The sequence below is a fragment of the Myotis lucifugus genome, unplaced genomic scaffold (assembly GCF_000147115.1).
Source record: "Myotis lucifugus unplaced genomic scaffold, Myoluc2.0 scaffold_5, whole genome shotgun sequence".
Taxonomy (NCBI): Eukaryota; Metazoa; Chordata; class Mammalia; order Chiroptera; family Vespertilionidae; genus Myotis; species Myotis lucifugus.
Genome location: NW_005871053.1, coordinates 11,553,806 through 11,565,283, shown reverse-complemented (window position 1 = coordinate 11,565,283; position 11,478 = coordinate 11,553,806). Strand labels below are relative to the sequence as shown.

The window sequence follows — 11,478 nt, the reverse complement described above, 5'->3', positions numbered from 1 at the left end:
GATAATGGTGATCATTGAAAGATTGTGATTGGGAATAATCTCACATTAGGTAGATCATACTGACAGTGGGTGTGATGAGGAGATATCAGCAAAGGGGATAAAGGGGAGAAAGTGGATGGAAGGACTGCTAGGATTTATTAGTTCCATATTCGGTGTGGGAGAAGTCAGGAAGCTGCCATGACTCTCTTCTTTCTAAGTCAGGAGGTGTGGCTTTATGTGCCTAGAGTATAGGGGACAAGGCTGGGGTAAGTGAAGGGACATTACAAGTGAAGAGGTGGTTTTGAAAAACCACTTTGGAATTGGGTGAGAGAATGCTTCATAAGATGTTGGAGCAAGATTGCCATGCAGTATTCAGGGTTCCGCTGAAATTGGAAACTGTGTGGAAGAAATTATTTCAGTTTTCCCTAACAGCATTCAGTTTGATGCAGAATTAGAGAAGTCATACATTGGATTAATTTTGTATGAATGTTTTGTTAGGTATGTGTGATGAAAGGACATATGGAGGGGAATGAGGAGTATTGACTTGAGTGTTTTTGAAGTGGCGGATCATGGTGTATGGGCAGGATAGGAATGGCCTGATAAACTGGGACAAAAAAAGAGGAACTAAAGGAAACAGGAGTTGGAGGTCAGAAACTAAGATGTATGAATTTAGTATTTTCAGATATGGATAATTTTGGGCCATTACAGAACAAGGATGTGGTCATGGTAACAGGTACTGGTGTTCGAGTGGAGGTCAGAGCCATAGGAGCCGATTAGGCCAAGGAGTTGAAGGACTCAGATGTAAATAAGATGGGTTGTCCACGTACACACTGAAGTTGCATAGGAGGATGGTAGGACTTGGAGTGATGAGGAAAACTGTTCTAGGTATCAAAGTCCTTATGTTAATGAAGGCAATGGAGACCAGTAAAAGGGAAGGAAAAGGATGGCATTGTTAAATGACATGAGCCACAAAGACAGGAGAATGCAAGAATAATTACCTGGAGCCAGCACTGGAGATGAGAAGGATGCTGAGATGTGAGGGATGTAGGAGAAAGAGCGGTGCCTAACTGAAAGGGCTTCTGGGGAGGATTTAGGAAAGAATTGAGTTTCAGTCAAGGTAAGGAGGTAGACCTGGCATTCTTTAAAATTAAGGATGTAGGGAAACTTATCACAGAATGTCCTTCAATGATCAGGTTCCTTGCCCCAACCTTGTAGTATACTCTTCTTTTGTATCTAAAACTCAGCTCACAAGTCTTCTCTGGAAAGCCTTCTTTGTTGCATTTATCACATATTATTATAATCTAGCTGTTTCTGTTTGCTTTTAAATTGTATCTTAAGTGAAGATGTATCTTAACTCTTTATGCCATCACGTGATACATGATAGAATTTAATAAGTGTTTATAGAATTGTATTTAAAAATAAATGTCAAAATTTAAAAAAAAATTATTTCTTTTAGTCCAGGTATTTGAGATCCTAGGTGTAGTGAAATTAGCACTAAATTAAGATTTGGGAAACCTAAGTTCATCCAGACATTGTCATTAACTACCTTATTAACTATCTATAATAATAAAAGCATAATATGCTTATTAGACCGGACATCCTTCCGGATGACCTTCCAGACGAAGCCGGGGTTTCGAGGGAAGCCTGGGTCCCGGGTGCCTGCTGGCGGCCAAAGGGAAGCCCAGGTCCCGGGTGCCAGAGGGAAGCCGGTGCTGGCAGCTGGGGGAAGGAAGGCCTACTCTTGCACGAATTTCGTGCATCAGGCCTCTAGTAGGCAAATAAATTTATTTTCTTTTCCTTAATTCTATTTTCTCATTACTTTTGTCTTATTAGTAATAATGGTCATTTTGTAGTATTCATGCATATACATAATGTATTAAAAACATATTTTGAGATAAAGCATTATGCTAGTTAACAGAATAAGAGAGAGATTTCTGGGAAAAGATATATAACAGGACTACACAACAGCAATGGCCTACAAGAACAAAATAGATGTGGGATGGTGTCAGGCAAAAGAAAGGAACAAATTTATCAGCTTGAATTTCTGTCTTAAGTCCTCTGGTTAGTAAGCATGTATTGCAGTCTCTCAAGCAAGAGCTTCCTCCTAGGCATATGTGCATTATGTGTCTTTGCTTCAAAAATTCTACTTTTTCCTCCTCTATCAGAAACATCTGAAAGAAGGAGTTAATTCCCCTCCTGTCACACTTACGTTCTGAATACTCTAAGTCTTTTTCCTATCCATAAAACCTAAATAGATCTACTGCGTAAAGTCCAGTCAGTTGTGTTCAGCAGTTAAGACACAAGACACATCACATTTTTTTGGCTTAATTTATGTTCAAAAGCTGTGTATCTTACCTACATGGGCACTTGGAGAATCTTCTCAGTAGTCACTTATAGATTACGAAAACAGGGTAAGGGGTAAGAAGAAGGTGGTCCACTGTAATGTGGCCTGCTTTTTGAGTTATTCTTTATCTTAAATCCACATTTCAGAGTGATTTTGTCATTATTTAAATGTTTCAATACTGAGAGAAGAGTAGGGTACTTAAGGAGTTTATTGGTGATGGCAACTATTGCATGATTGCCATGATGTGAGAGGTGATTTGATAAGCTTCAACAGTTAAATGAGAGATTTTGTTTATGTTTTTATGGCATATATTAGAGGTGTCTTATTTTGTATGTTTCATTTATTTACTATAAAATGTAGTGGTGTAAATTTTGTTTTATATAAAGGTGTGCATCCTACATCTGTATGTTTATTTCATCTTTTAGAATGACCAGGTTCTTCAGGGGTTCTCCGTGGACAAAGGAGAATTCACCTGTCCTCTCTGCAGGCAGTTTGCGAACAGTGTTCTTCCTTGTTATCCTGGAAGCAATATGGAAAATAACCTTTGGCACCGTCCTAGTAACAAAAGCTTACAAGATCTCATAAAGGAAGTGGAGGAGCTGCAGGGACGGCCGGGAGCTTTCCCAGTAAGCATCAGTGTAAGGCAGAAATATCCTGGTTAACTCAGCTCTGCTTTTTAGCTTTTATATTTGTTTTGTTTTTAAATTATTCTGGGCCTTTATACATTTAATACAAATTGTTTTTAGAAGTTTTTCTCTTATTTGTCGTTATTAAAAAGAAAAATGAGAATAATAGAACAAATTATTAGCAAAGGCTATACTTTTCCTTAGTCTAAAAAATTGTTATAGTTTTAATATATGTCTTCCAGATCATGAAATCCTGTAACAGTGGTTCTCAACCTTCCTAATGCCGCGACCCTTTAATACAGTTCCTCATGTTGTGGTGACCCCCAACCATAAAATTATTTTTGTTGCTACTTCATAACTGTAATTTTGCTACTGTTATGAATCATAATGTAAATATCTGATATGCAGGATGTATTTTCATTGTTACAAACTGAACATAATTAAAGCATAGTGATTAATCACAAAAACAATATGTAATTATATATGTGTTTTCCGATGGTCTTAGGCGACTCCTATGAAAGGGTTGTTCGACCCCCAAAGGGGTCGCGACCCACAGGTTGAGAACCGCTGTCCTATAAGCTTAGATATGGTTAAACTTTTTTAAGATACTGAAATATTTAAAAACAAAGCCACCTGAACCAATAAATTATATCTATGTATCTTGCAATGTTAAGCACAGTCTAATCATTTAAAATTATACCCATTAGGTATTTTAGGATTAAAGTATATTTAGACACACACACACACACACACACACACACACACACACTTTATTTATGTGTAATTATAGATTTACATACACATTTGTGTGTGTATATGTATATTAAAGAGATGAAATATTGTATACTTGATTGAACCATTCACCATAAGTCAGATCTATTTTACTGTGTGTTTTTTTCTAAGTGAACCCATCTTTTAGCCTATCCAGTAGGATTTGATTCAAACTCTTAAATATTTCACCTTATTATAGGTTTGTGATATGGTTCTTTTTTAAAAAAGTTAATCCTGCCAAAACCGGTTTGGCTCAGTGGATAGAGCGTCAGCCTGCGGACTGAAGGGTCCCAGGTTCGATTCCAGTCAAGGGCATGTACCTGGTTTGCGGGCGCATCCCCAGTGGGAGATGTGCAGGAGGCAGCTGATGTTTCTCTCTCATTGATGTTTCTAACTCTCTATCCCTCTCCCTTCCTCTCTGTAAAAAATCAATAAAATATATTTAAAAAAAAAGTTAATCCTCAGCTGAGGATATGTTTTTATTGATTTTAGGATATGTGGGAGAGAGAGAGGGAGAAACATAGATCAGTTGCCTTCCATGTGTGCCCCCACCAGGATCGAACCTGCAACCTAAGTATGTGCCCTCATTGGGAATTGAACCTGCAACCTTTTGGTGTATGGGATGATGCTCCAACCAACTGGGCCACATTGGCCTGGGCTATGACATAGTTCTTGAGAGAAGTGAGAGCTATGGCTGGTTTTTGCAGTAAACTTATGAAAACTTTTGAAACAGAAATTCATAGTTTCAAAGCTACTCAGAGTCATCTAGCAGTTCCTTTTCTCAGTTGAAGACTATTTTTAGAGTCTTCGTGATTTTTTTTTCTTTGGTACTTCTAAATTTGTGTGTGTTTATAGTATGCTTTAAGTAAGGGGCATCAATATTAGTCTTTGAAAATGAAAATCATGTTTTTTATAAACATGGGAACTGTTCTAAAATATTATTTTAATGACATCCACTCATTTATTTAGAATATAGTTTGTGTGGTTGGGTTACCAGTCACAATATAGAATTAGGATAAAATATCCCTAAAATAAGAGAAAATATTTCTTGATCTGTTTTATCTTTGTGTACTGCCTACATTTATAATAGATAGTTAATGTACTTTTTAACTTTAATTTTCTAGTATGTTCATATGATAAACAATAGTGTTAGACTATTATTAGAGAAAATGAATATAAATAAACTATATTTTGTTTGTATTTTTTACAGTCTGAAACTAACTTAAGTAAAGAAATGGAATCTGTAATGAAAGATATAAAAAATACTACTCAGAAGAAATATAGAGACTATAGCAAGACCCCAGGCTCACCAGACAATGATTTTCTTTTTATGTATTCTGTTGCTAGGTAGGTATATGCAGTATATACTTTTATATTTACTTATTATTTTTAGTTGGTTTATTTCATTTATTGTCATTCATATTTATTTGAAGAAAGGATTTTTTTTTAATGCTTGTTGAAATTATGGCTAATTTTAGAATCTCCTTGAAGGACTATAAAAGTATACTTTTCCTTCATTTTCTGAAGAGTTTATTTTAGTGAAATATTGAGTTAAGTGTTACTAAGCATTATATGATATGTGAGAAAAGTATATTGTTAACATTTTGAGACAGATATCTACCTCAAAGCATGTGAATATTATATTTGAAAGGTGGTGTTAAGAAATCACTATTCAAGTTGTCAAAAAGTGATAATAATGAGAATTAAAACATTGTAACATGTTGAACAGTATTTACTTAAAAAAATAAGAACAATAAGAAGAACTTATTTTGTTTGTTCTAAACTAGTGAAAGATCTAATAATATCCTAGAAGACAGTAGTTGGTTTTGAAAAACAGGTGAGGGAAGAGGAAGCATGAGATCAGGCAGATCTTAAGCCTCTATTAGTGGCTAGCAGCAGTCTTAAGAAAACAGAGGCAAATAACTCTCATCTTTCACATTAGGTATGATTAGTCTAATAGACTGAGTAGATGTTCATTGCCTAAGAAATAGTTCCAAATAGGAATTTTAGAAAACTTAATAGAATGAAAACAGAGAACCATAAAAGAAGTAAATAGGGAAGAAACCGGGCAAATTAGAAACTTGTAAACTCGTTCTGCCAGAACTGATTTGTAGACCCCTGGATATCTCTAGAAGCTTCATATTTTGTCCAAGTAGTGTTGTCATAGGCAACATTTAGAGAGAAAATGTGACTGGAAGTCATGCACCAAATTAGTGGCAGAGTAGGACTAGAACTCGGGTTTCTTGAGTCTTGGTCTAGTGTTCTTTCAGTTCCAATCCTCTTTCTTCTGCATTCAGCTTTTTTAAGGTCATATATACACGCAGTTTATCATGGCCATTGTCTTTGCCCCATTCCTGGACCAGAGAATAACAAAAGGATAAATGAAGTATATGTAGTCTTTAGAACCCAGGAAAAATAGAACCAGATTCAGGAAAATTGCTGCAAGCAAGTTAGAGCTCAAGATAAGGAAACGTTAGTCTTTAGTTTAAGAATGCAAATTCTGGACACAGATTGTTGTAAACGGATCTAATGGACTGGGAAGTAACTTTTTAGCCTGCACATTCCTGACTGTTATTATTTATCCAGAATGCTTTGGGGGAAGCTATAATAGTTAATTTAACATTTGTCTCTGGAGAGTTACCAATTGCATACTTGCAGTAAAATATGCTTTATGTGAAAACAAAATTGAATATAATTTAATTTTCCACGGTTTCAAGGTTCTACAAAACTCCTGTACTATATTGTGATAATAATGCTATAGAATATTGGAATGAATGTAGACCAACTCAATTATGATGTGTGTGTGTGTGTGTGTGTGTGTGTGTGTGTGTGTGTGTACACACATAGGTTAGTCCTGTGCTACTTAATGATAGGGATATGTTCTGAAAAATGTGCTGATAGGTGATTTTGTTGTTGTGCAAAGGTTATAAAAAGTACTTAACAAACTTAGGTGGCATAGCCTCCTACACACTGAGGCTCTGTGATATAGACTATTGCTTCCAGGCTATAAGCCTGTACAGCATGTTACTGTACAAACAAACACAAGATTAAATCAGTCACAGGAAAATAATACAATAAACAGATGCGATGAACATGAGATTTATGAGGTGGCTACCAGTGTAACACATTTTACAAAGAGTACACTCTAAAATAATGTTAAAAATGTAGTATAGTAAATACATAAACCAGTAACATAGTCATTTATCATTGTCAAGTATTATATACTATCCATAATTGTATGTGTTATACTTTTATATGATTGGCAGCTCGGCAGGTTTGTTCACATTAGCATCACCACAAACATGTGAGTAATGTGTTGTGCTATGATGTTAGGATGACTATGACATCACTAGGTGATAGGAATTTTTTTAGCTCCATTATAACGTTATGGTATTACTTGGTATATGTGTTCTGTTGTTGACCGAAATGTCATTATGCACACATACATATTCTCTCTCTCTCTCTCTCTCTCTCTCTCTCTCTCTCTCACACACACACACACACACACACACACACACACACACACACAAACGTTGATTATGCCTTTGATTTGACTTATAAGAAAGTCCTGTTTCTATATATGGAATTTTGCTCTAGTATGATAAATCCAATAATTTGATTTACATTAGTTTAGTGGAAATTTTAGATTCCTATTTGTGGTTTAAATATATAAATAACTTACAGAATAAAGCTTGCTAATTCAGGAGACTTTTAAAATATACATATTTCAGTTTTTCTCTTTTATAGAGAAGCAGGAACAAATGTCAAATGTTACTTACTAATAAGGGTATATATGTCTAGAGAACATATGCTCTTCCCTCTTCCCACCCTTCTCTGATCTTTAATGATAAACTCTAAAGCAGCAAAATAAAGATTCTGAAAGAGAAACTATATAATCCTTAAAAACCTCATTTTCCTTTGGTTAAAATTACCCAGGTCAGTGGTCGGCAAACTGCGGCCCCTTGAGTGTGGCTCTTCCACAAAATACCACGTGCGGGCGCACACATACAATGCGATTGAAACTTCGTGGCCACACTCAAGGGGCCAAAGAGCCGCATGTGACTTGTGAGCTGCAGTTTGCCGACCAAGGTCCTATTTGAATAGGATATAATTTTATAAGGTAGGAAACTAACCAGATTCTTCATAATTATCTTATGCCTAGCATATAATCTTATGTCATAAATACTTATGATTATAGATTATGATTATTTTTATGCCTAAAAAGTAGGCATTAACATATTCCTATCTAAAATGCTTAGATATTTAAGTAAAATATTTAGAAGTAAACTTACTTTGAATTACTTAACTTTTGAGTTAAACATTGTGATTCTTAAATGTATAGTTTATTAGAACTTACAAGTTTATTTATTTGACATTAGTAATTTTGAATGAACTACAACCTGTTTTCCAGAACTGAATTTCTTCCTGCTGAATAAGTAATTTTGTTTGTTCCTTGGGGAACTTACATTTTTTGATGTTTAGAAACGAAATATTTCTAGAGCAATGGTTCTCAACCTTCTGGCCCTTTAAATACAGTTCCTCATGTTGTGACCCAACCATAAAATTATTTTCGTTATTAATTCATAACTGTAATGTTGCTACTGTTATGAATCGTAATGTAAATATCTGATATGCAGGATGGTCTTAGGCGACCCCTGTGAAAGGGTGGTTCGACCGCCAAAGGGGTTGCGACCCACAGGTTGAAAACCGCTGTTCTAGAGGGTAACTAGCCTGTAAAACTGTTTCCCTTAATCATTGTCTTAGAACTTTTTTTTTGATAGGACAATGAGTATCTTTTTGTTTTTAATTTTATTTGTATGGTGAAGCCTTGGGAGATTTTCTGAGGGCAGCAAAGAAGAAATTGTTGGAATGCTCAGAAAACTCCTGCTACCAGCACTATTGTGTGGTTGATTTTCAACAGTGAGGGAAGATTAGACATGGGGAACAAGGTGCATTTGTGTCTCTTTTCTTGCAAGTCTGAATTAAAGCACAAATTTTGTTATAAATGAAATAAGGAAAAGCTGATGGTTAGGGCCTCTGACTTTGATTTTTAAAGTTTTAGAAATTAGTACATGATACTAACCCTTTGGATAGGCAGGTATTTTTTTTTTTTAATTCAGAAAGAATGTTGTGTAGGAGATTGTCCTACCATAATCTGAAATAATTAATTACATTTAGTAGTTTTCTGTCAAGTATTCATTAAAATAAAATTCCTAGTAACATGTTTGCCATCCTTTAAAGTACCTTGTTTGATGGTTGAATAAACATAATTTTTCTTGTATTTATATTTTAATGAATATTTTTGCAAATTACCCTGAAATCAAAGTTGACATTCTAGTTCTGACATTTGAATGTAAGAATTGCTCATGTTTCTGGTTAGCTCTTTTAAAAATACTATCTAGGAAATCTTAGTTTCTATAAGAGAATATAGCCATTAATTTTTTCCTACAGATTAGGCAACAGAAGATTTGTGAAAACAAAATGTATTGATCTCATTTATGTCCCCTTGATGAAGGAAAACATGCTGGTCTCCGCTCGCTTTCTGTCCACTAATATGAAATCCTTGTCCCTGCTTCCTTGCTGGTAGGTTTTTAGAAGTTCAGTGAGCAATGCAAATCGCCTGAAGGGTGGAAAATTTCCTTGTTATACAGATTCCCTTATCAGCAGCAACCAGATGGAGCTCTGAGCAGGAACATTATCAATGTTAAATTGCTTTCCTTCCCCTTCTTGTCCCCCCCCACCCCCCCAACAAGTAGAGAAGATTAAAGCAATCCTTTATAAATGCGTGGCAAATGTACAGACTTAGGAATATTAATATTTTAAAGTTTGCATTTCTAAGTAAATATATGAAAATAACATTTCAAAACATTCTTGTTCATAAAAACAATTAGAACTAGTTCAAAATGTTTTGTTTTAAATAAAATAGCATAATGTTTTTTCTTGAAATCATTTGCAAAGAGTAAGCTTGAAACTTGGCCGCCTAATTTTTATTTTTATTTTTTAAGACTGGGGGATAGCTCACTATTCGTGTCAAATGCATGTCTAGGATATAAACAACTTCATTCAGTTTTAGTTGTGGCCAATAAAGGTATATTTAAGATTATTAATACTGTTGAAGTAAAAATACATAGTTTATCACTCAGAATTTTTATTTATTATTTTGGCAAAAAATGCTATTTTACTGTTACTATTTTTGAGTGAATCTTTAGATTCTGCATCGTTTGATTTTTGAAATGTCAATTTACTAATTATTGCTATTTTGTAAGCTGATAATTGCTAAATATTTTATAATTTCAGGTCTTTATGAATAATACTACTGATGTTTAGCAGTATCAATAGTTACACAATATAATTTAATAAAACTAATTTTAGACATCCACAGAAGAGACTGCTGTTAATTATGTTGTTCCTAGTCACTTTTATGTTAGTGATTTTGTTTCTTAATATTGATTTCTAGAATCATCCAAGCTCCAATGAGTGATAACCATTTCTCTGATAGAAAAATTGGTATTCACTTGTGCATTGTATAATAGTAACCACCTACTCAGTGGCTAACAGTTGGAATACAAATTCTTTCTTTAGATTCATTAGCAGGTTTATGAAGTGCAATTGTAGTTATTTTCCTTATGGCCTAGTTTTTAGTATTTGCCAACATTTGGAATTTTGAACAATTATACTGTGACATGGGCGGTTTTGCAGTTATAAAAATGAATATATAAGTAAGGACAATAAGCTGTCCCCTTTTTATTTCAGAAATAAAATTGTACTGATATTGCATAGATGATACTTTTGCAAATAATAAAGTTGAACTTCATTGTTTAGGTTGACTCAGTCATATCATTAAGACAAATTAAGAAATATTGCTTCAGCCTAATGACTGAGATATATTATAATGCTTTACTTACAGAACAAATTTGGAACTTGAATTAATACATCGAGGAGGCAATTTGTGTTCAGGGGGTGCAAGCACAGCTGGGAAAAGGTCTTGTTTAAGTAAGTATTAAATGGTGCTAAAATTTTCTATTTATGTCTTTTTTGAAAGCATAAACAGACAAAGTAATCTTTTGGTGTATTTTTAGATTCTTTTTATGTTGTATATAATCAGTTTCAATAGTGATTATATGCTTTAAATGGTTAATCTTGTACTTAGAAAAAAATCATATGAATATTAGCTCTTTCTGTACTGTGATTACTCAGTAAATAAATGTCATGCTAATTGACCACATTTACACTGGTTCTAAAAAATATGTTATTCTCAGCTATAAAAAATTGTTCTTGAACTAAATCCTTTTATTTTTAAAAAAATATGTTTTATTGATTTTTTTACAGAGAGGAAGGGAGAGGGATAGAGTGTTAGAAACATCGATGAGAGAGGAACATTGATCAGCTGCCTCCTGCACACCCCCTACTGGGGATGTGCCAGCAACCAAGGTACATGCCCTTGACCGGAATCAAACCTGGGACCCTTCAGTCCGCAGGCTGACGCTCTATCCACTGAGCCAAACCGGTTAGGGCGAACTAAATTCTTTAAAAGAATTTTCCCATTGTGTGCATTTAAGAAAATCTTTTCTTAATGGCAACTAGTATTGCCTATAGATTCCTCTATATATCTGCTATTAATTAAGGAAGGCATTTATGTTGTATTTTGATATACGTGTTAAAACCTATTAAAGTTGTATATGTTTGCTTTTATTTAAGAATATACTTTATATTGTAAAGTGGCATGATTCTTTAATACTTTTTGTAAGGGTATAGTTG

General features: G+C 34.3%; 1 protein-coding gene across 12 annotated transcripts in view; it reads left to right on the top strand.

Annotated features, from left to right (window-relative positions):
• UBR3 (ubiquitin protein ligase E3 component n-recognin 3 (putative)) overlaps nt 1–11,478 on the top strand; it is a 173,364-nt gene that overhangs the window by 125,766 nt on the left and 36,120 nt on the right. For 9 of the 12 annotated variants that reach the window (XM_023745047.1, XM_023745010.1, XM_023745011.1 and 6 more), the window contains 3 exons: nt 2,749–2,961; nt 4,931–5,067; nt 10,628–10,713. In XM_023745047.1, coding sequence (XP_023600815.1) covers nt 2,749–2,961; nt 4,931–5,067; nt 10,628–10,713 — 436 coding nt within the window. The remainder of the gene's footprint in view (nt 1–2,748; nt 2,962–4,930; nt 5,068–10,627; nt 10,714–11,478) is intronic. The other 3 variants (XM_023745042.1, XM_023745022.1, XM_023745015.1) reach the window with 1 other exon arrangement.